This window comes from Macaca thibetana, chromosome 10, assembly GCF_024542745.1.
Source record: "Macaca thibetana thibetana isolate TM-01 chromosome 10, ASM2454274v1, whole genome shotgun sequence".
Lineage (NCBI taxonomy): Eukaryota > Metazoa > Chordata > Mammalia > Primates > Cercopithecidae > Macaca > Macaca thibetana.
The window spans coordinates 71,189,974-71,214,258 of record NC_065587.1 but is presented as its reverse complement, the minus strand read 5'-3'; the positions used below and the strand labels follow the sequence as shown (position 1 = coordinate 71,214,258).

The following is a 24,285-nucleotide window of genomic DNA, read 5'->3' as shown; positions in this document are numbered from 1 at the left end:
AAGCTAGTTCGCATGCTATGGAGCCTCAGCCCAGGGAATTCAGTGGGTCCGGTGCAGGAAACTCTGTACCCAATGCACACCTGACAGTTCGCGCACTGCTCCGGCTAGATTCGCCAATGAGAAATGACTTCCCTCGGTAACCCCAGCTTCCGGAAGCGCCTGCCGAAGCTGCCGCAGAGGCTTGTGGGGAGTGTAGTCTTTTTTTTTTTTTTTTTTTTGGCAGAACGGGCCTAGAGGACAGAGACTTCACTCGGGAGCCAGAATCTGTTTTCAGCATGTTTTTTTTTTTTTTTTTTTTTTTTTTTGAGACGGAGTCTCGCTCTGTCGCCCAGGCTGGAGTGCAGTGGCGCGATCTCGGCTCACTGCAAGCTCCGCCTCCCAGGTTCACGCCATTCTGCCTCAGCCTCCCGAGTAGCTGGGACTACAGGCGCCTGCCATCACGCCCTGCTATTTTTTTGTATTTTTAATAGAGACGGGGTTTCACCGTCTTAGCCAGGATGGTCTCGATCTCCTGACCTCGTGATCCGCCCGCCTCGGCCTCCCAAAGTGCTGGGATTACAGGCGTGAGCCACTGCGCCCAGCCCAGCATGGGTATTTTAAGAAGAGACGGAGAGGATGTCACTGCAGTAGCCAATGTCCTGGAAAATTAACTGTTGCACGGCCCAGAAGCGGCTACGTGGCGGCCAATGGGAGCCGAAGCCTGCGAGGATGTTGGGAACTGTAGTTCTGGCGTAGGTCGACGGCCGAGGTCCCGGGCCCGCTGGCTCGGGTGAGCGCGGCCTCTGCGGCTCCTTGGCCCCAGGATGCCCTCTCTCGTGGGGAAAGGAGGTTCGGGAAAGGCCGGGTGTAGGTTAGGACGCAGGGTAGAGTGTGGCCGATGGGGAGTGCGGGTTGGAGACACTTGGTTTTTGGAGGAGGGGGCGCGGCTCGCGGTGCTCCCTGGGATTGGGCGATGGGGTGAGCCCCTGCTTGCCGGGACCTCTGCGGACCTTTTTTCCCCTGGGGCGACGTGAGTGACCTGGAATTCTATCGTCTGTTTTGTGAGAGTGACCTGGAATTCTAACGTCTGTCTTGAACCAGGCGGGATTATTCCGGGTCAACCGGTTTTCGAATAGGAAGGGCGGCCCCAGTTGTGCGTCCTGGGGTTTATTTGGGCTGTGGGGTTGAGTTCTGCCAGGGCCAAATGGACCAACATCCCCAAGGCTGGAATGGGGACGTGGTTAGGTCCGCACATCCCTGTGTGGTTTTTGGCTGGGGAGCGTTCTGAGTCCTGCATCTCCGAGTTTTTCTGTGTTTTGGGTGGGGCTGGTATGTCCCAAGTGGTGACGAGGGTGGTTAGGGGGAGGCCATCTCAGGCCTTGATGCTTGATGGGCCTTGGTTTGTTAGGGGTTGCAGGGGTGGAAGTGGAGGTGAGCTAGACGTGGTCAGAATATCCTGAGAGGGTCTGGGCGAATGTCTTGGGTCAGGAGTCCCTGGGGTTTTTAGGGAGGTGAGGGAGGTTTTGTCCTCTGATAATAGCGGGCTGTATCACTCTGACATACATCTAGGTAGTTTTTTTTTTTTTTTTAATGGGGACAGGCCTTTTCTCTGGGACTTGTTATCTCAAGGCGTGTCATGTGGGAGGTGCCCCCTGTGCTTTGTGGCAGAGATCCTGGGTTTGGTCGTCATCTGGGTGGCCCATCTGGCTGACTCCTTTCCTGGACTGCTTTTCCCTCACACGTTAGGGCCAAACATCTGGTTTGGGGCTGTGAAGGGTTAGGTATGGTGGAGAACTCTGATGCCTTCTGGTCGACAATCCAAATCACTTCTGGCATATGGCAAGTTCTGGATATCAGGCGTTTAATTTTATTTTTAATTTTTTCGTAAGGGCAAATTTTAAACCTACCCAGTAGAGCCATTCAGTGAACTGCCACGGACCTGTCACCAGATTCAACATTTGTTAACTCATGGCCAATTCTGTTTCATCTACATCCCCTAAACCCTATGTATGGATACACTTTGAGAATTGTCAGACCCCATAGGGATTGGTCACTGCTGACATCATTACTGGCCCAGCTGGCTAAGGGTGTGGCGCTCCACAGCTAGACTTCAAATCTAGGCACTTTCTAGCATTGTCAATTTGAGGAAGGTATGTAACTCATGGAGCTTTGGGTAGGTAAAACTTGTATGGTGCCTGGAATTGTCTCTGGTATACAGTCAGAGTTTAGTAAGTGTTAACTATTACTAATAATAATACAACTTGAGGCCCATAGGCATTAAAGGGATAAATATGTAATAGCAGCTTGTCAGGGCAGACTGTATTCTGATGTCCCCACGTGGCTCTGTGCCCTAGAAGCTGTTTACATTATTCTCTCCTCTGACAGATCTGAGGTGTTCTTGTTAAAGGAAGAGGAGGCCTGCTCATTTTTTTTTTTTTTTTTTTTTTTTTTTTTGAGACACAGTTTCACACTTGTTGCCTAGGCTGGAGTGCAGTGGTGCGATCTCGGCTCACCACAACCTCAGCCTCCCAGGTTCAAGCGATTCTCCTGCCTCAGCCTCCCGAGTAGCTGGGATTACAGGTAAGCGCGACCATGCCTGGCTAATTTTGTATTTTTAGTAGACACGGGGTTTCTCCATGTTGGTCAGGCTGGTCTCAAACTTCTGACCTCAGGTAATCTACCTGCCCTGGCCTCCCAAAGTGCTGGGATTACAGATATGAGCCACCGCTCCTAGCTGGCCCACTCATTTTAAACTTGGGGATTTCTAGCCTCCATATCTGGGTGCTAGGAGACAATCCTGAAATTCACACTGCCTGTTTCATCCTCAGGTCCACCTTCTCCAATACCTGCCTGCTGGGAGAGGACTATCTCTTGAGAAAGGAAGGACTTCTGTGCTCCTGAGAACCTCTTATCAGGTAGATACCACTTACCTTTCACATTCCTATAGTGTCTTTTCTGCTCGAAACCATGGCTGAATTTCCTTTGCCCATCTGACATCTTGTACCCTGAAGTGTCCAAATTGAGGCTCAAGGCCTTGCTTGTTTTTCTACAATAGTGGGGCGATTTTAAGGGCAAGGATCTCCACAGGGAATATTACCCCAGACTGGTACTCTCATTGAGGTAACCACCATCTTTGCCCCAGGCATATTTCATCCTGGCTGCTGGATTCCCAGGGATTTGTCAGCTACTGTGAAATAAAAAATGATGGTAATTACCATTTATTGGGCTACTGTTATCTGCCAGGCAACTGGGTTTATGGTCTCCATAATATTTTAAACTCTCAACAATTTGAAAGTTAGGAATCAAAACTCTGAATTGATAGAAGAAGTGGCATGTTACAGAGGTTAAGAAATTTACTTGTGTAATATGACTGGGTTGGGTAGAATTAGGATTTAGAACTTCTTTAGTTACCAACATTCTATAATCCGTGTTTCATTGAGCCCCCCCCCCCCCCATTTTCTTGTTTTTGCTGCTGGAGTATTTGGAAGGAAATCCCAGACATCACATAAATTTACCTAAAAATACTATCATATGCATTTCCAACAGAGAGGGACTGTTTGTTAAAAATGTAACCATAATATTACCACATTCAACAAAACCGACAGTAATTCCTTAATGTCTTAATTCTAGATTGTTTTAAAATCTGCTCATTTCTTCTAAAAAAGTGCCATTGCTTAGTGCACACTGTACACACTTAACAATTCAGGTAAAAAGTATAAGAGGGAGAAGTATCTGGAATTCAGCAAGGCCAATTCTCCCGCTCCCTTTTCTCTTTACCTGTTGCCGATTTCTGTTAATGACTGTGTCTTCCACCCCTGGTCACCAACGGGAGCTCTGAGTCTTTCTTGCCACCTTGTTATTTCTGAAATTCTTATCCTTCTTTTTTTTTTGAACAAGAACTTATTTCTTAAAATTTACTTAAGGGATTAGAGCTGATATATAATAGAACATTTAATATAACATTTGGAGTTATGTTAACATAAAAATAGCTGTGGTTACAATTAGCATATACAATTCACTGCAAAGGTAAAAATACATGCTATCCTCTAGACAAGTCTTCCAAATGAAGTTAGAGTAGATGGGGTGAAACAGCAAGTGAACATGAAAGGATTGCACTTAGAAGAAAGTAGGACATAGCTAGGATATCAAAGAGACATACCTAATGCTAATCACTGCATTGTCCTACTGGCAAATTGCACATTTATTTTTAGAGTATATTCAATACACATATACATTGAGACTAGAGAATTTTCAAATATCTACCTTTGAAATATCCCTTTGTTTCTAACACATACGTTATAGTATTAATGTAACAGCACTTAAAACCTGTAGTTATTATTCAAAGCTTGTGTTCAAGAGATAAAAGAACATCATTCAGACAAAGCTTGTGTTCAAGAGATAAAAAAACATCGATCACTATCTGCCTTAAATGCATCTCATCACGATCCATCAACTTTAATGAAATGGATATTGAAGTTAAACTAACCAGTTTGTACAAACTATTGACCAAGAAAAAGCCCTTAAAAATTTAGGAAGAAATGAATAACAGAAGAGCTCACCCTGAGCTGCCACCTTTTAATTTTTTTTTTTTTTTTTTTTGAGATAGAGTCTCGCCGTGTCGCCCAGGCTGGAGTGCAGTGGCTGGATCTCAGCTCACTGCAAGCTCCGCCTCCCGGGTTCACGCCATTCTCCTGCCTCAGCCTCCCGAGTAGCTGGGACTACAGGCGCCTGCCACCTCGCCCGGCTAATTTTTTTTTTTTTTTTGTATTTTTAGTAGAGACGGGGTTTCACCATGTTAGCCAGGATGGTCTCCATCTCCTGACCTCGTGATCTGCCCGTCTCGGCCTCCCAAAGTTCTGGGATTACAGGCTTGAGCCACCGCACCCGGCGCCACGTTTTAATTTTTAATGCAATGTATGTTAGAATATCATGCTAATGCACATACTAGTAGCGTGTATGATGGAAAAAAATAGGTTAATGCAAAAGATAATACGTTTGGCTTTGTAAAGTTTTGTTTTGACTTATATCTGTCTGAATTCTGTTTATTGAGTCTGAAAAGGAACTGCTGCCAAGGACCAGTCCAAAGAAGAATTAGGCTGTTTAAGCCTGCTAGTTCATACCTTCTTTGAAATCGATGACAATGCCCAATTTTAGGCTAACCCTAAAACACTTGCCATTTTATGACTCCATATTCTTTTAATTTACAGAAAAGTACAAACTTTTTAAAAAGTAATCTTATCAGAGCAATATAATCTAATAATACCTACATTGTTATAATCTAACAATACCTATAATAGAAAGCTAGCCCAGTAAATTTTTTTGAACAATTGAACTTTTATGTAGCTTATAACTTTGATATTGAAATTCTCATCCTTCTAATTAGTGATGGAGTCCTCTCAGTTCTACCTTGGCATACCCCTTTATTCTTTTCCCCTCATCTCACTGCTGTGCTACCCAAATTTTTATCTCTTCTCCACCACTAGTTCACCTTCCACCCTGCCTTTTAAGTTGCTCCTCTGAAGAAAAAATAAAGATCATGCCACTCACCTACTCAAGCAGGCCATTTCTTATTACCTACCTTCAACTCTGTCCAAACTCAGTAATTACAGTGTGAAGCCACGTGTGGTGGCTCACGCCTGTAATTCTAGCACTTTGGGAGGCTGAAGGGATAGATCGCTTGAACTCAGCCTGGGCAACATGACAAAACCCCGTCTCTACTAAAAATAGAAAAATTAGCCGGGCATGGTGGTGCACACCTGTGGTCCCAGCTACTCAGGAGGCTGAGATGGGAGGATGGCTTGAGCCTGGACAGTGGAGGTTGCAGTAAGCCGAGATCGCACCACTGCACTCCAGCCTGGGTGTGGGCTCTGGAGACAGACTGCCTAGATTCAAAGCCCATCTTCACCACACATTAGCTGTGTAACCTTGGAGACATTATTTCACTGTGTCTTCTACTCCTCATCTGTATAATGGGGAAAATAATAGTGCCCATCTCAGGGAGTTGTGCGGAAGAAATGTGGTAATTCCTGTGAGGCCTGGCAGATAATTCCTATAAGGTAGTGCCTGGCACATAGTATATGCTTAGTAAATATGAACTGTGATTGTTAATGTTGATATCTGATTAATATCTGAATTATCTCTCAACTCACCTTTTCAGTCTTGTCCCTACCAGTTACTCCTTTTGTAGTAGTGCCCTTGTAGCTGTATGGGAATAGATTCCATTCTGTACTGTTTTATTCCTCTGTGGTTTTCTACTTGGCAATTGAACTCCTATTGATTTAGTCACACATTTACTCCATTGCAAAGCATGCCTTGATTTTCTCAGGCAAAATTGTCCTCAGCCTCTTCTTTAGCACCAAAAAACTTTTTATTTTTTTGGAGATGGAGTTTTGCTCTTGTTGCCCAGGCTGGAGTGCAATGGCGTGATCTCGGCTCACCACAACCTCTGCCTCCCGGGTTCAAGCTCCTGAGTAGCTGGGATTACAGGCATGTGCCACCATGCCTGGCTAATTTTGTATTTTTAGTAGAGATGGAGTTTCTCCATGTTGGTCAGGCTGGTCTCGAACTCCTGACCTCAGGTGATCCGCCCGTCTTGGCCTCCCAAAGTGCTGGGATTAAAGGCACGAACCACCGCGCATGGCTGATGGTAAGTCTTATTCTTCCAACTGCTTGAGGCAAAAATCTTAGAATTCTCTTGATTTTTCTTTTCATCTCGCAAATCACATACAGTAAAGAAATTCAGGATGTGATTGCTACTCACCACCTCCGCTGTGTCCACTTTTGTCCAAACCACCATTATCTCCCACCTGAATTATTTCAACAGCCTTTATGAGATTTCCTTGCCTCTCTCCTTGTCCCCTGTCCCCTTTGTCTGTTCCTAGTCTACCAGCCAGAGACATCTTTTAACATGTAAATCCAAGCTTGTTACCCCTCTGCTCCAAATCCTCTGATGGCTTCTCATTTCCCTCCACATCAAAACCAGCATTCTCAAGACTGCACATGACCTGTGCCCTGGTACCGCTGTCCTTGACTGCTTTTAACTGCCACCAGTGTCTCACACCCTCCTGCCACAGGGAACGTATTTCTGAAAGAGCAGGGCTCACTCCTGCCCTAGGACCTTCAATGAGCTGGTTTCTTTCCTTATAGTTCTGTTGACACAGTAGCCCACATGAATCACTCCCTCACATTGTTCAGATCTCAAGTAATCACCTTTAAAAAGCTTTCCTTAAATACTCAATTTAAAATTGCAACTCCTCCAGTCTCTACCACCGGATCCTTCTGGTGCCCTCAGTGCGTATCGCCATCTGACATCTTGTGTCTTTTCTGAGCTATATTTTATTTTTGTCCATCTCCTTGCCCCTACCGCACTAAAATGGCAGCTACACAAGGGCTGGTATTTTTTCTGTTGCATTTGCAGCAGTATCCCAAATGTTGGAATAGTCCTTAGCACACAGTGGGCACTAGTAATTATGGAACGATTGAATAGCTCAATCAACAGCACGTAGAGCCAATTGTGGGAGGCATGGATAAGGAGTATCGGGGTGTGGGGGAGATCTGCAGAGACCCCTGTCAGGAGGCTGTTGCTGTTGTCTGAGCTTCCCAGCTGGTATGGGGTGATGGGAGGCAGCTCTGATGTGGACAGAATCTACAGGCCTTTGTAATTGGTTAGGCGTGGCAGGGAGGCATAGAGTCAGTGATGACCCAGAGGTCAAGTGTGGTGATGGAACTGGGAGTCTTGGAAGTGAAGAAGCTGAGGAAAGAAGGAGTAGCAGGTTAGGAAGAGAAGGAAAGGAGACTAGGTGTTTATGTGACAGCTTGCGGACTGCCCTGCTCACGGCGCTGCACACCTCAGCTGGGCTCTCCGTGACAGGGCGCTGTCATATTTCCCTGGTATCTGCAAAGCTCATCCCAGTGCCTAGCTTGTAGCAGATGTTCAGTAAGTGTTTGCTGAACTGAGATGTCCAGCAGGCAGGAGGAAACATGGTCTGGGAGCTATGTGGGGTGTTCTCGGATTCCTAGAAAAAACAAACAATAGCAAAATGATAACTATAGACAGTCGTTTGTAGCTTAGCTGACTTTTCACTTTTAGGGTTCCAGCATTCTCCAGCATTCTGAAGCCATTCCAAAGCTCCAGTATAAATAGTGTGAAAACTGTGGCTTTCTAGTGTCCATCACTAGATTCTACCCAAAGAGACAATTCTGACCATAGCTCACTGGCAAATCAAGTGGTCACTCCTGAGTTCAACGTGATAGGGTGTATACCAATAAGGAGTGGCCACACACTGGGAATGGAGAGTGAAACATGCTACTACAAGGACGCAAGCCCATAAACCCATTCTCACCCAGCCCTAGTCCCCACTATTGATTGGGCCTTCAACGTGCTAAGATTTGTGGCTGTGCCTAGAACACATTTGGTAGCTGTGTAATCTTAAAGACAAATAAACCAACCTCTTGGTGCCCCAGTTTCCTCCTCTGTGAGATGGAAAGAATAGCAGCATCCACCTCTTGGCTGTTTTGTGAAGATTACCAGAAATCTGTACTTAGTAACCAGGCATGGTGGCTCATGCTTATAATCCCAGTGCTTTGGGAGGCCAAGGCAGGCAGATCACGAGGTCAGGAGTTCAAGACCAGCCTGGCCAACATGGTGAAACCCCGTCTCTACTAAAAATTCAAAAATTAGCCGGGCGTGGTGGCAGGCACCTGTAATCCCAGGTTCTTGGGAGGCTGAGGCAAAAGAATCACTTGAACCCAGGAAGCAGAGGTTGCAGTGAGCCGAGATCGCGGCACTGCACTCCAGCCTGGACAACAGAGCAAGACTCTGTCTCAAAAAAAAAAAAAAAAAAAGTCTGCACTTACAGATCTTGCTTTATAAATGTTAGCTACAGATACTAGTGTTACTAGGAGAAAGGTTTTGTCAGCTTCAGCTACGTTGTACTGCAGGTATTATAGGTTGGCTTTAGCTTTGTACCATGACCTTTTACAATAGAACCACAGTCCCTTTGGGGACATGCTGTTCTCAGAACAAGAGAAATGGTGGAATTATGCAATGCTTAGAAACGGCATCGTTGCTTTCACTCACATTCATTTTCCAAGGTAAGTTACAAGGTCAAGCCTGATGTCTGGGACAGGGAAGTACCATCTTTTTATAGGGTAACAAATAATTGGGAATGATGATAAAATCTACCACAAAGGCCTCTTTTATCCTAATCACTAAAAGTAGATTAGCAAAAAGACTGAGATTCATTTCATCTTACAAGAAGCTTCACAGTTTAGTCAAGACAGTCATGTAAATAGAGAAATTACAATATGGTATGATGCCCAGGTTGGACAGAAGAGGGAGTGGTCATCTCTGCCTATGGTGTTGAGGGATGAATTACAAGAGCTGCTTAGAGACCCCAGCTAGTCTCAGAAGGGTACTAGGCAACAATAGGCCTGTAGTCATTTTTGCTGAAATCCTGGACAGTGTCTGAGGAGCTACTGAAGGTGGCATAACTCCTAATACCACCTGCCTTCTCTGGGACCACATCAGTGTAGGACTTTGATTTGGGCCCATCAGGATACACAAAAGCACATCTCTGGTAAGGTCATATGGTAGACATGCATAGAAATGGAAGCTAGGAGGTTATCACTTTAGAGTAATTGTGAGACCTGGAGCTCTGCCTTAAGTAAGAAGGACTGACTTTTGATCTCCTAAACTCCTCAGAATACCAGGGACATAGGGATCTTTTTTTTTTTTTTTTCCTTTTTTTGAGACAGGGTCTTACTCCTGTCGCCCAGGCTAGAGTGCAGTGGCACGATCTCAGCCCACTGCAGCCTTGACTCCCTGAGCTCAGGTAATCCTCCTACCTTAGCCTGCTGAGTAGCTAGGGCTACAGGCACACACCACCATGCCCAGCTAATTTTTGTATTTTTTGTAGAGATGGCATTTCGCTATGTTGCCCAGACTGGTCTTGAGCCCATGAGCTTAAGCAATTAGCTTGCCTTGGCCTCCCAGAGTACTGAGATTACAGGTGTGAGCCACTGTGCCCATCCAAGACATAAGTAACTGAATATAAATGGAACCTGGGGTTGGGGCAGGGGAATCAGAAGCTGAGTTCTGCACGCCTTGATTGGTCTGCAGGAAACAGTCAGAGGCTCTTTCTCCATAGGCATTATGTTATATTCTGTCTTCTCTCTGACTCAGGCTTCAGGTAGTAGCAGAGACTGATCTGAAACATAGAGTTTGAATCTGAGGTACAGAGGCAGAAGAAGTAAGGTTTGAGAGCTAAGGGAGAGTGGCAGAACATAAGCATGAGGGCCTAGAAATGAAGGTAGAGTGAATGAAGGTAGAAAATCCAGGGAACCCTTGTAGATGGAGACTCTATGTTTGTTGAATGAGGAGGGTGTGAGAGAACAGGATCCCTGTTGAAGAGGCATAAGCCTAGGGCCCACAATAAAAGCCCCAGCAATAGCAAATTGCTTCTTCATCCCACAGGTCCTGGCTGCATGGAAACAAGATGAGCTTTTACAATTAAGGTTGGTAGAAGTCACCACAGGCAGCAGAACTCCATCTTGAGATGAAATAACATCTACCTGGACCTCTGGCAGAATTTCAAGGCTCACACTGGGCTGACTCTGGGGCCATGATGTTGCCTCATCCTTCAGCACTGGGAGATCAATACTGGGAAGAGATTTTGCTTTCAAAGAATGGGGAAAATGTAGAGACCATGAAGAAATTGATCCAAAATCATAAAGCGAAAGGTGAGAATTGTTGAGGGGCCAGAAAGATGAAGAGGGAGCCAAGTCTCCAGGTTCACCTGAAAATGCTCCAGAGGTCACCTCTGAGTAAAGTGACTACTTCCTTCATCCTAAGGCTCAAAAGAGCTGCTCAGGGAGCCTGGGGGGCGGGGGCTCTGGTTTCTCATAGCTTCTTTTTCTTTCACTAGGCTTGCCTTCTAATGATACTGACTGGCCCCAGGAAAAGGAGGGAAAGGCCCAAATAGTGGTGAGTTGGGATTACATTTTTTTTTCCCTGAAGTGCTGGCTCATTTCCCAGAGAACAGACATATATTCTCTTTCTTGGGAAGGGAAAAGGCGGTCAACATCTGGGTAGATGAGTGAAGCATTAGGCCTTCTTGAAAAAAGTTGTTAAAGCACATAGCAAAGACAGGGATTTTACAGATCCCATTTAGTAAACTGAGCTTTTAAGAAATGTTTATTCCAGACCCCATCTGTTCACTCCCATTTTTCTCTGTAATCAAAGTTTTCTTCCATTCTTTCTAAATCTTTACCACTCCCTGATGCCCAGCACAAGCCCTAAGTCTGTCATGCTTTTGTTCCTTCTGCAGCCCATTCTCTGCTGTTTTATCTCTGAATTCCTTCATTATGAATTCTCAAGGTCACTGTCCTAAACACAGCCTGAGGTTTACAAAGTAATTCACAAATCATTTCTCCAGTGAAATCATACATGTCAAGGGCCTAGAATGTGTTCTGTGCTCAGTTATGCTCCTCACAGATTTTAACAGAAAACTAGGCACACAGTAGTGTTCAGAACTTCTTCATATGGAGAACCATATATTCTGATGAATTACATCAACTTGCATATCCAGGCTTTCCAGGGTCACCAGCTGTGCTCCACACACAGGGAAGATTGATGGTGGCTTGCTATACATTAATTTACTGGTTGTTTGTAGGTACCAGTTACATTCAGGGATGTGGCTGTGATCTTCACAGAAGCAGAATGGAAGAGACTGAGTCCAGAGCAGAGGAATCTATACAAAGAAGTGATGCTGGAGAATTATAGGAATCTTCTCTCATTGGGTGAGGCTGTGTTCTTTCCTTTCCTTCATTAATTCAATAGCAATTTATTGATCACCTACTATGTACCACAAAAAAATGTTCTAGATATTTACAACACATTAGTAAACAAAATCATAATCCCTGCCTCCGTGGGGCTTACTTTTTAGTATAAGGAGACAGACAACAAACCAAAAGCTTCATATACAGGGATATTATAATACGGTATGTTAAAAGGTGATAAGTGCAACTTAGTAAAAAATAATGATATAAGGCAGGATAAAGGGGTATTGGGTGTGATAGGGTGACTGGCTGAATTTTAAAATGGGTATTTGAAATCACTGAAGAAGTAATATTTGGCTAAAGACATAATGTGGTGAGGAGGTTAGAACTGTAGGTATCTAGGGTACGAGCATTTCAGGTGGAGGGAATTACTGACACGAAGACCTTAATGAAGGGATGTACCTGCCCAATACATGAAGCTGCAAGGAGGCCAGTGAGGCTGGGGACGTGGTTTGCAACGGGGAGAGTAGGGAGAGATGCAGCTCTGTGATATAAGTTAAAACTAAGAGTCAAGTTTATTGTGGTTTGGGGTTTTCATAAACCATGTTTTTTTCTTTTTCGTTTGTTTGCAAACCTAAACGAGGTCAGGGGATCGAGACCATCCTGGCCAACATGGTGAAACCCCATCTCTACTAAAAATACAAAAATTAGCTGAGTGTGGTGTCATGTGCCTGTAATCTCAGCCACTTGGGAGGCTGGGGCAGGAGAATCGCTTGAACCAGGGAGTCGGAAGTTGCAGTGAGCTGAGATCGTGCCATTGCACTCCAGCCTGGTGACAGAGTGAAACTCAGTCTGAAAAAATAAAAAATAATAAAAAAATTATTTAAATATGGGTTGATAAATGTCAATTGCAACATAACTCTAGATGAGGGATTGGCCGACTTTTTCTATAAAGGGCCAAACAATAACTGTTTTTGCAGGTGATAAGGCCTCTGTAACAACCCTTAACTTGCCATTGAGTTGCAGCCATAAACAATACGCAAATGAATGAGCGTGGATATGTTCCAATAAAACTTTCTTTATAGACACTGAAATTTGAATTTAATATTATGTTTATGTATCATGAAATATTACTACTCTTTTTACTTTTTTCTAGCCACTTAAAAATGTAAAAACCATTCTTAGCTTGTAGGTGATACAAAAACAGAGGACTGGATTTAGCTTGTGGTCAGTCATTTTCCACTCCTTGTTCTAGATCAGTGCTGTCTAGTAGAAATATAATGTGAGCCACATAGGTAATTTTAAATTTCCTAGTAACCACATTTTTACAAGTGTAACTACAGGTGAAATCAACTTTAAGAATATATATATTATTTAACCCAATATATTAAATATCATTTTAACATGAAATTAACCTAAAAACTTATTAATTAGGTATTTTACTTATTTTTTTTGTCCTGTGTTCAAAACCTGGTTGTATTTTACACTTAGAGCACATCTTAGTTCAGATTAGCCACGTTTCAAGTGTTCAGTAAACACATGGCCAGTGGCTGCTATACTGGAGCTTACTGTTCTAGATATTCCTATATTTCTAGATACAACATGTAGAGAAGAATCACATTTTTGGAGACACAAACCAGTTTCAGGGAGGAGTTTCTTCAGGAGTTTGCTCCAAATGGCATGGCTGTTTCCCTGATATGATTTAATCAGATTTACCTTATTCCATTTTCATCTTCTTTGATGTGTTTTGATCTGATTCCCTCTGGTTTGAACTAGCTCCCATCTGACCTGGCTCCATCTAAATCAGTATAGATTCATCCATTTCGGACTGGTTCTGTGTGGGCTGTGTTTTTCTTTAAAAAAAAAAGATTGATAATTTTTGTGAATGGTTTAGTGTGTTTTGATTTGGTCTTAGCTACTTAGTCCAACTAGGTTTTGTTTTTATTTTTCTCTGGTCATACTGTTTTCTCTCCCACTGTTAATACATATAACTGATTCAGAGGAAAATGTTAAAAATGACCTGGTTCATAGCCAAGTGTGGTGGCAGGCACCTGTAATCCCAGCTACTCAGGAGGCTGAGGCAGGAGATTCACTTGAACCCAGGAGGTGGAGGTTGCAGTGAGCCGAGATCATGTCATTGCACTCCAGCCTGGGGAACAAGCGCAAAACTCCATCTCAAACAAACAAACAAACAAACAAAAAACCCATAAAACAACAAACAAACAAATGACCTAGTTCAAATGAATCTTGATATTGAAAACCTGGATCCCAATTGCATTCCTTGAAATTGTTTGCTTTGTCTTGCTTGACATCATAATGTTCCACAGTTTCCAGCCTCTTACGTCTCTCTTTTGGGCTATTCTCTTTCTTCTTTTTCTTTTCTTTGGACTGCAGGGGTCCACAGGAGTTAGTGTCACATACTCCTTTTCCGTGTTCATATTTACACCCTTTAACAATTTGTGAACTTTAACGATTTTCCCCATCACATATTATAACGAACCCATTATCTACCGCTGTCTCACCTGTGCTTCATCCCCATATTTCTCCTTGCCTGCAACCACAAGTTTATTCTTTTTTTTTTTTTTTTTTTTTTTTTTTGAGACGGAGTCTCGCTCTGTCGCCCAGGGTGGAGTGCAGTGGCGCCATCTCGGCTCACTGCAAGCTCCGCCTCCCGGGTTCACGCCATTCTCCTGCCTCAGCCTCCCGAGTAGCTGGGACTACAGGCGCCCACAACCGCGCCCGGCTAATTTTTTGTATTTTTAGTAGAGACGGGGTTTCACCGTGGTCTCGATCTCCTGACCTTGTGATCCGCCCGCCTCGGCCTCCCAAAGTGCTGGGATTACAGGCGTGAGCCACCGCGCCCGGCCTAAGTTTATTCTTAAAGTTATAAAAACTTGAGAGCATACCATTTTTCCTCCTAAACCAGTCTCTTTCTCCTTCTTTCTTTCTTTTCTCTTTCTCCTTTCCCCTTTTTTCCCTTTTTCCCCTTTCCCTTTTCCTTTTCTTTCCTTATTTTATTTTATTTTATTTCTTTTTTTTCAGACAGAGTTTTGCCACGTTGCCCAGGCTGGTCTCAAACTCCTAGGCTTAAGCAATCCACCCACCCTGGCCTCCCAGAGTGCTGGGATTACGGGTGTGAGCCATGTTGCTCAGCCCAAATCTGTTTTTCTCTCTTTCTTCACATATTCATGTTAATGTCTTTTCTTCAAGGGCATCGTTAGAAATAAATGGGCCAGTTCTTTCTGAAATAATCTTTAAAGCCTTCACAGGGGAGATAATTTAATAAGCTTAGACCAGATAATACTGTGATAACCCCAGTACTTATAATAGCCAATGTTCATTTCTCACTTACATTACCTCTTGGTTACTTCAGGTGTGGTTCAACTCTCTTGGTTCTGGGATCCAAGCAAAAGGAGCAGTTTCTGTCTGGATCGTGGGGTTCTCAAGGTATAGGGAAAAAGAGCAATGATGGGACCACATCGTGGCTCTTAAAACTTGTTTGAAAGTGCACTGACTTTCCGCTAACCTTCATTGGCCAAAGCAAATCCCACAGCTAAGTCTGATGTCACTGTGGTGGGAAAGATAATCCTTCTTCAGAGATGGGCTCAGTGGGGAGGAACAGCAGATATTGTGACCAAAATACCGTTTGCTGCAAGAGGGTAGCTTAGGCTGAATCTTAGAAATAAGTGTTCGTGGTCGGGCACGGTGGCTCAAGCCTGTAATCCCAGCACTTTGGGAGGCCGAGACGGGCGGATCACAAGGTCAGGAGATCGAGACCATCCTGGCTAACACGGTGAAACCCTGTCTCTACTAAAAAATACAAAAAACTAGCCAGGCAAGGTGGCGGGTGCCTGTAGTCCCAGCTACTCGGGAGGCTGAGGCAGGAGAATGGCGTGAACCTGGGAGGCGGAGCTTGCAGTGAGCTGAGATCGCACCACTGCACTCCAGCCTGGGTGACAGCGAGACTCCGTCTCAAAAAAAAAAAAAAAAAAAAAAAAAAAAAGAAATAAGTGTTTGTAGGGCTGATAGGTCAAGGAGGAACACGAATTACCTAGACTTAATAGTTACTAACACATTGCCCGCTTGCATTATCATTCGCTTCTCCCTTTCTGGCCAAATTATTTCAAAGTTAATTCTAAATATCATGACACCCTTAAATATGCCACATTTCTCTAAAAAGTGAAAATGGATTCTTACATAACCACAATACCATTACTACATTCAACAAAGTTAATGGTATCATCTAATACCAAATCTGTGTTAAAATTTCTTTGATTAAAAGAAATTATATATATTTTGAGACAGGGTCTCACGTCTGTCATCCAGGCTGGAGTACAGTGGCATGATCATAGCTCACTGCAGCCTCAACTTCCTGGGCTTAGGTGATTCTCCCACCTCAACCTTCCTAGTATCTGGGACTACAGGTGCATGCCACAATGCCAGCTAATTGTTTGTATTTTTAGTAGAGACAGGGTTTTGCCATGTTGCCCAGGCTGGTCTTGAGCTCCTGGTCTAAAGTGATCCACCTGCGTGGGCGTCCCGAAGTGCTGGGATTACAGGTGTAAGCCACAATGCCTGACCTCAAAAAATATTTTTATAGATTAAAATCAGGTTGTCAGTTATCCCTAAGATATCCTTAGGGATAACTTTTTGAATCATAAAATTCAAAAAGTTAACATGTCCCAATAAAAAAGTGAAATTCTTTTGCAAAATTCACATGGAAAAATAAAGGTGGAAAAATAGCCAAGAATACACTGAAAAATAAAAGCCATAACAGGGTACTATCCTTATCAGACACTAACGTATGCTACAAAACCTTTAGAATTAAAATGTGTCCTTTGAGTTGAAGCTGCAAGCAGAAAATAAAGAAAGAAAACATTGTGGTGCTGGCCCATGACTAGACAAATAGACCAGTGGAATCAGGGAGCAAGTCAGGAAGTCAACCCAAGTACTTATGGAACTTTGGTATGTGATGAAGGTGGCATCTCAAATCCCTGGAGTAAAGATGGACGTTTTAATAAATGGGGTTGGGCAACTAGATATCCATCTGGAAAAATATAACATTGGACCATATACCACACACCATATACAAGAAAAATCCCAAATGACTAGATCTAAATGTAAAAAATTAAACCGTAAACATACTAGGATAGAATGGGGGTAAATATTCTATCACCTGGATATAGTAAAAGGTTTTCTAAATTTGACTAAAAACCTAGATGCCTAGAGGAGAAGAGTGATAAGTTTGACACTGTAAGCAAAGTCAAAAGAAAGGACAAATTTCCAGGAAATATTTGCCACATACAGTATATCACATATAAAGAGTTATTTTCCATAATATAGAATGAATCTTAAAATTCAAAGAGAAGAACCCTAAAACCAGATAGGAAGAAAATAGGCAAAATACCTGAATAGACAATTCACAAAATAAAATATAACAATGTCCCTTAAATGTTTGAAAAGGTGTTCAATTTCACTTCTAATTAGATTAATGCAAATTAAAACTACACACCATTCTTATCATTGGCAGCATTTCGAAAGGTTGACAGAACACTTGGCAAAGCTGAGGGATATAGGCAACATTATACACTGCAGATGGCAATGCAGAAATGCTACAGCTATTGTGGAGGGAAATTTGGCAACATGTAACAAAACTATATATGCATATGCTTTGACCTGGCAATCCTACCTATAGGAATTTACCCTGAAGATTCATCTCCAAAGATAGTACACTTGCACAAGGTTATTCATTATAGCATTGTTTCTTTATAAAATATTAGAGTAACCTAATTGCCCTTATGTAGTAAATTTGTTGAAGAAGTTATGATACATCCTTCCAAAATGCGGAAGAGCTCCTCTGAACTGATAGGGAGTAAATTCTAGGATATATTAAGTGAAAAGAGCCAAGTGCAAAGAGTATTTTTAAAAGTGAGAAATTATGAGCATATGCATATCTATTTCTTCTTCTTCCCCCCCCGCCCCCCCACAAAGTAATACAGGGTTAATAAACCAGAAACTAATGAGATTGGTTAGCTGTGAGGTTATATTGGAATTTGGCTGGAAGGCTATGGAAAGGAGAGGCATGTCCTTTCTGAATAGTTTTGCACTTTTGGAGCATATTAGTGTTTAAATACTCAAAGAAAGGAATTAAATCAACAAAGAGAGGGAAAATCCCTAAAATGGAATACCAAGAGAAACAAATCTACCTAACTGTTCCAAAATAATAACACGACCACAGGTAACAGGGGAAAACAACCCATTTAACAGAGAGCTTTGCCCATACTCCATAGGAAAATGAGGACTGGCAAACTAGGGCCTACAGGCCAAATCTGTCTCACTGCCTGTTTTTGTAAATAAAGTTTTTTTGGAACAATGAATTATTTATGGCTGCGTTTGTTATACAATGGCAGAGTTAAGCAGTCATGATAGAGACCATGTCACCTACAAAGCCTAAAATATTTACTCTTTGGTTCTTTTCAGAAAAAATTGGCCAACTCCTTCTCTATTGACAAAGAAGAACTGCATACAAATCTTGAACTATATGGACTATATTTTGTATATTGTGTTTTGTAAGGATGTGGGTCAACAATTCTGAAACTATATTCCTTGCATTTTTTTTTTTTTTTTTTTTTTAAAGACAGAATTTCGCTTTTGTTGCCCAGGCTAGAGTGCAATGGTGCGATCTCGGCTCACCACAACCTCTGCCTCCTGGGTTCAAGAGATTCTCCTGCCTCAGCCTCCCAAGTAGCTGGGATTACAGGCATATGCCACCACACCTGGCTAATTTTGTATCTTTAGTAGAGATGGGGTTTCTCCATGTTGGTCAGGCTGTTCTGGAACTCCCGACCTCAGGTGATCTGCCTGCCTCAGCCTCCCAAAGTGCTGGGATTACAGGCGTGAGCCACTGCACCTGGCCTTATTCCTTGCATTTTAAGATTAAGCAAATGAGTAAATATATTGATGATGCAAGCCAGATCTCTCAACTATATAGTTCTTTAGAAATATATACTGAATTATTGGCCGGGTGCGGTGGCTCACACCTGTAATCCCAGCACTTTGGGAGGCCGAGGCGGGTAGATCACAAGGTCAGGAGATCGAGACCATCCTGGCTAACACGGTGAAACCCTGTCTCTACTAAAAATACAAAAAATTAGCCGGGCGTGGTGGTGGGCGCCTGTAGTCCCAGCTACTCAGGAGGCTGAGGCAGGAGAATGGTGTGAACCTGAGAGGCAGAGCTTGCAGTGAGCTGAGATCGTGCCACTGCACTCCAGACTGGGAGAGAGAGCAAGACTCTGTCTCAAAAAAAAAAAAAAAAAAAAGATATATATACTGAATTATTATACAGCAAAGGGGCATGATAGAAAACAGAGTTCCTCAAAATGGCCTCAGTAAATCTAAATTAGTGAAATGATGACACTTTCTAGTAAGGCGTAGGGATTAGAATCATAATGAGTATACACGGGGTCCCTTTAACAGGGTGTTAAGTGTAAGGAGCTTTTTGTTCCAGTGTTTAACACAAAATAGACACAAATGAGATTTCCTCTACATCACTTCTCAGTGATGTGGGGTGTTACGTCACTGCCATATATATATTCAGACTGTAGTCTGAATGACCTGGTATGCTTCTAGATAAGCCAAAATGATGGCAGCGAATCACAGTCAAAATATCAAGACAAAAAGTTCATGTCACAAAATACCAGAATGACCACAAGTCTTATAAGAGATGACTGGCCAGAAATAGAAGCAAATAATGAGTTACTTTGAGAACCCAAGTAAACCAAATAAACCCAGGGAGTGCTCAGTGACAGCAAGCAGAGCCTGACGGCTGCTGAGAGCCTCACCCATGGCAAGGCTGCCAGAAGCAGCTTTGAGCACCTACGGAGCAGTCTACACACAGCTATGTTCCTCTGGCAGTCCAGCAGTTCCAGCACTGGTGAGTGCCCTGTCAAAGCAACCAAAGGGAAAACACATTGTCAAAAACTAAAAGACCACAAAAGGTCAAAAAATCAAATGGCACAAATCATTTACTTAACAGGCAAGGAGACACAGCAGTGAAGAAATTCACTGTATAGTTTGATGAGGGGGAAAAAATAAAAGGTTTTTACCCCTAGGGAGCAGTTTCATGATGGTTATGCTAATTAAGGTTTGAAAACTAGCATTCTGGATAGGATAGGATGAGTTTTTAGGGACAGACACAGTTGATTATAAAGATTCCAGTGTTCCTTAGTTAGGCAGAAGTCTTTAATTAGGCCCAGTAGGGTCTGGGGCCAAGTACGTGGTCATTTCTCAGCATCAATTGGATAGATCCTGTTGTGATGAAATGCAACATCTGGTTTTGATATTTTGTAGGCAGGTGCTGCTGTAAATGAAAAGTTTTTCTTTTTACTGATTTATGAAAAGTGGAGAGAAAGGCAGATTTTGTTGTTTTGGCTTGGTGCCAGAATCCTAAAATCATAGACCGTGTCTTTCTTGTTCATTGTTGAATTCATAATACTTAGTAGAGAACCTAATACTTTGACATTTTCTAATAAATCTTTGTTTACAGGTGGGCAGCCTGAAATTTATATTTGTTTTATATACAATAATTTCTTTTTTTTTTTTTTTTTTTGAGATGGAGTCTCGCTCTGTCGCCCAGGCTGGAGTGCAGTGGCGCGATCTCGGCTCACTGCAAGCTCCACCTCCCGGGTTCACGCCATTCTTCCGCCTCAGCCTCCGAGTAGCTGGGACTACAGGCGCCCGCCACCACGCCCGGCTAGTTTTTTGTATTTTTAGTAGAGACGGGGTTTCACCATGTTAGCCAGGATGGTCTCGATCTCCTGACCTCGTGATCCACCCGCCTCGGCCTCCCAAAGTGCTGGGATTACAGGCTTGAGCCACCGCGCCCGGCCTACAATAATTTCTTTAACCAGTATTCCATACACTTTCTCCTACATTCGGAAGCCCTTCAGACTGAGGGACTTTTTATGTCTATAAGACCCTTTTTTATATAATAAGAAAAGTCATAAGGGGATTTCCACATGTGTCATAGAGACCACTATCTCCAAGCAGACCAAAGAGTTGTGGACAGTATATACCAATGTGAATGTCTGTGGCTTAGGAGAAGGCTAATTATAATTGAAGTTGTTTACAGAGCAGAATATTCACTCGAGAGGTTCCTGGTTTCTCAAGATATTTTTGGTGTGGATTTTCTGGATCTCAATAGAAAATGTGATGGAATGTAAAGGAATCATTGCTCAGAAGCAAATTGTGTTGTACTTATATTATCAATTACAGGTATGGCAGTAAAACATTCTCTGTCCTAAGACAAGGCAGAACAACTCAGCAGCCCTACTTATGGCTACTCTAACTGAAAACTTTCATTCTTCAGCAGAACCAAAGCCAGAAATCTACCCTTGTTCCTCCTGCCTTCTGGCCTTCTCCTGTCAGCAATTCCTCAGCCAGCATGTACTTCAGATCTTCCTGGGCTTATGTGCAGAAAATCACTTCCATCCAGGGAATTCTAGCCCAAGGCATTGGAAACAGCAGGGGCAGCAGTATTCCCATCTAAGCTGTTGGTATGAAAATGCAGAAGGTCAGGAGAGAGGAGGTGGCTCCAAACCCTGGTCTCCAAGGACAGAGGAGAGAGAAACCTCAAGGGCATTCCCCAGCCCACTCCAAAGACAGTCAGCAAGTCCCAGAAAAGGCAACATGGTGGTAGAAGTAGAGCCCAGCTCAGCCCAAAGACCAAACCCTGTGCAGCCAGACAAAGGCTTGAAGGAATCAGAAACCTTGAGATTTGGAGCAATCAACTGTAGAGAGTGTGAACCGGACCGTAGCCTGGAATCAAACTTTATTACAAACCCAAGGACTCTCTTAGGGAAGAAGCCCTACATTTGCAGTGATTGTGGGCGAAGCTTTAAAGATAGATCAGCCCTCATCAGACACCATCGTACACACTCGATGGAGAAGCCTTATGTGTGCAGTGAGTGCGGGCGAGGTTTTAGCCAGAAGTCCAACCTCAGCAGACACCAGAGAACACATTCAGAAGAGAAGCCTTACTTGTGCAGGGAGTGTGGGCAAAGCTTTAGAAATAAGTCCATCCTCAAGAGACATCAGTGGACTCACTCAGAGGAGAAGCCCTATGTTTGCAGTGAGTGTGGGCGAGGCTTTAGTGAGAAGTCATCCTTCATCAGACACCAGAGGACACACTCCGGTGAGAAACCCTATGTGTGCCTGGAGTGTGGACGAGGCTTTTGTGACAAGTCAACCCTCAGAAAACACCAGAGGATACACTCAGGGGAGAAGCCTTATGTTTGCAGGGAGTGTGGACGAGGCTTTAGCCAGAACTCAGATCTCATCAAACACCAGAGGACACACTTGGATGAGAAGCCTTATGTTTGCAGGGAGTGTGGGAGAGGCTTTTGCGACAAGTCAACCCTCATCATACACGAGCGGACGCACTCTGGAGAGAAGCCTTATGTGTGTGGTGAGTGTGGCCGAGGCTTTAGTCGGACATCACTCCTCCTTGTCCACCAGAGGACACACTCAGGGGAGAAGCATTATGTCTGCAGGGAGTGTAGGAGAGGTTTTAGCCAGAAGTCAAATCTCATCAGACACCAGAGGACACACTCAAATGAGAAGCCTTATATTTGCAGGGAATGTGGGCGAGGCTTTTGTGACAAGTCAACCCTCATTGTACATGAGAGGACACACTCAGGAGAGAAGCCTTACGTGTGCAGTGAGTGTGGCCGAGGCTTTAGCCGGAAATCACTCCTCCTTGTCCACCAGAGGATACACTCAGGGGAGAAGCATTATGTTTGTAGGGAGTGTGGGCGAGGCTTTAGTCATAAGTCAAATCTCGTCAGACACCAGAGGACACACTGACGGGAGAAACCTGTGTATGCAGGGGTCGTGAACAAGACCTGAGTGATCAGTCAAGCCTCATGTTACCCCAGAGACACACATGGGAAGTAGACCCTGTGTATGCAGATTGTGAGTGAAGTTCCAGAGATGTGTCGACCTTTATCAGGCATGGGAGGGACACGTTCAGGAGAGGAGCCTTATGAGTATACAGTATGGGCAACTGTAGCCATCAGTCAGCCTTCAGCATGCACAAGAAGACACACTTAGGAGAGAAGTTTACGTGTAGGGACTGTGGGAAGGCTTTAGCAATAATCAAACATTTACCAAACATCCAATGACCGCCTCAGGGGAGGGCACCCTTGTCTGGGGAGTGTTGGTGAGCATCAGCAAAAGAATGGACAGTCAGGCACAAGGTGGCCCTCCGGAAGGAGGTCTTTGTTTGCAGGATGTATGGGCAAAGCTTTTGTGATCACACACCACAGGGAGACTCTGCATGTGGGGACACTGTGGAGCTCTGCCCAGATGACCTTTTCATGGCTAACACCCCGGCTGCTTGAGAGAACAGCGTTGCTGCTGGCAGTGATGCATTCCACTCTAGAACTTGCTCTCAGCCACAGGGAACTGCACACACCACGGGGGCTATGCCTCTTTGCAGGGGTAGCTTCTGGCCCCAACCCTTGACTCAACGGGGACAACTCCAGAAGGTCATTCCAGATCCAGAGATCCCCATCGAACTGAAGGATCACTGGGTTGCAGACACGTTGCACATCAGCCTCTTCCTCTGCCCAGCCCTGCCCTCACTCCCCAGTGAATCCTCAATTTTCCATCTGTCTCTCCAGAGAATTGATTCTAAGACATGTTAGGTATATAAGGGGTGTAGATAAGGCTTCAGCCACAAGTCACCCCTCAATAGCCCCAGAGTATATAGAATAGAAATTCTGCACATGTCGGGAGAATGGACAAGGACTTAGTAAAAAGGCACACCTCAGCAAAGAACAGCTTTTTTGGGACAAGCTTTACATGGGTGGGGAGGGAAAATGTGAAACACATTAGCAATAAGTTCAACCTCATCTTGTACTAAAGGAGGACACACTCAGGGAGAAGACCTGTGTGTGCAGAGCTTGTGGGTGGAACTTCATCCCGATGTCCCTCCTCAACTGACTTAGGAAGACAGAGTCTTTACCCCAAGTCACTACCTCAGTTACCTCTGAGGGGTTTTCAGGAGATGTCTTGATTCCCCCATGTACTCTGAATGTGAGCGAAGATGGCAGTAACTGTTAAATAAGCATTCTTTTCTACTTCTTGGAATCGGAATTAAAAAGTAGGCTTTATTTAAGTAATCAAAAAATAATCAACTCGTTTTATTTTCATATACCAGTTCTTTCCCATGTTTTCTTATCCCTTTGTTTTAGTTCAAAATTTCTTTAGTAAGTTCAGGCTGTGTGGCTTGGCCACTCAGCTGACCAGAAAGGTGCAAGGAATTCAAATTCACAGTCAGGGTTTCCTGCATGAATTCAACCCTTGAGAATCAATCTAATAGATTTTTTGGAGAATCTGATCCTTTTCATGTGGAGGAGTGATTAGGTTCTAGAGACAGGCCAGTTGCAGGGAGGGGATTTTCCAGGTCTCCAGGGGCTGGGTTGCCTCTTCTCCAGACTGGTCACTTTCTTCAGCTTCTGTGAAAGC

General features: G+C 43.7%; 2 protein-coding genes and 1 long non-coding RNA gene across 8 annotated transcripts in view; 2 read left to right on the top strand and 1 right to left on the bottom strand.

Annotated features, from left to right (window-relative positions):
- SNRPB (small nuclear ribonucleoprotein polypeptides B and B1) overlaps positions 1-24,285 on the top strand; it is a 350,333-nt gene that overhangs the window by 305,604 nt on the left and 20,444 nt on the right. The gene's annotated exons all lie outside the window — the stretch shown is intronic.
- Positions 218-24,285, top strand: part of ZNF343 (zinc finger protein 343) — a 32,255-nt gene continuing 8,187 nt past the window's right edge. Inside the window, exons 1-7 of one of the 6 annotated variants that reach the window (XM_050745676.1) lie at positions 219-769; positions 2,443-2,559; positions 2,808-2,894; positions 10,454-10,719; positions 10,905-10,963; positions 11,652-11,778; positions 21,125-23,947. In XM_050745676.1, the coding sequence (XP_050601633.1) occupies positions 10,602-10,719; positions 10,905-10,963; positions 11,652-11,778; positions 21,125-22,620 (1,800 nt within the window). In that variant the 5' untranslated portion in view covers positions 219-769; positions 2,443-2,559; positions 2,808-2,894; positions 10,454-10,601 and the 3' untranslated portion in view covers positions 22,621-23,947. Of the gene's footprint in view, positions 2,560-2,807; positions 2,895-10,453; positions 10,720-10,904; positions 10,964-11,651; positions 11,779-21,030; positions 23,948-24,285 lie in introns of those variants that run through there. The other 5 variants (XM_050745677.1, XM_050745675.1, XM_050745681.1 and 2 more) reach the window with 5 other exon arrangements.
- Positions 3,867-5,384, bottom strand: LOC126929418 (uncharacterized). The gene is made up of 2 exons (XR_007717170.1): positions 4,874-5,384; positions 3,867-4,551 (listed from the first exon to the last, which is right to left on the bottom strand). It is a non-coding gene; the product is annotated as an uncharacterized LOC126929418 (long non-coding RNA).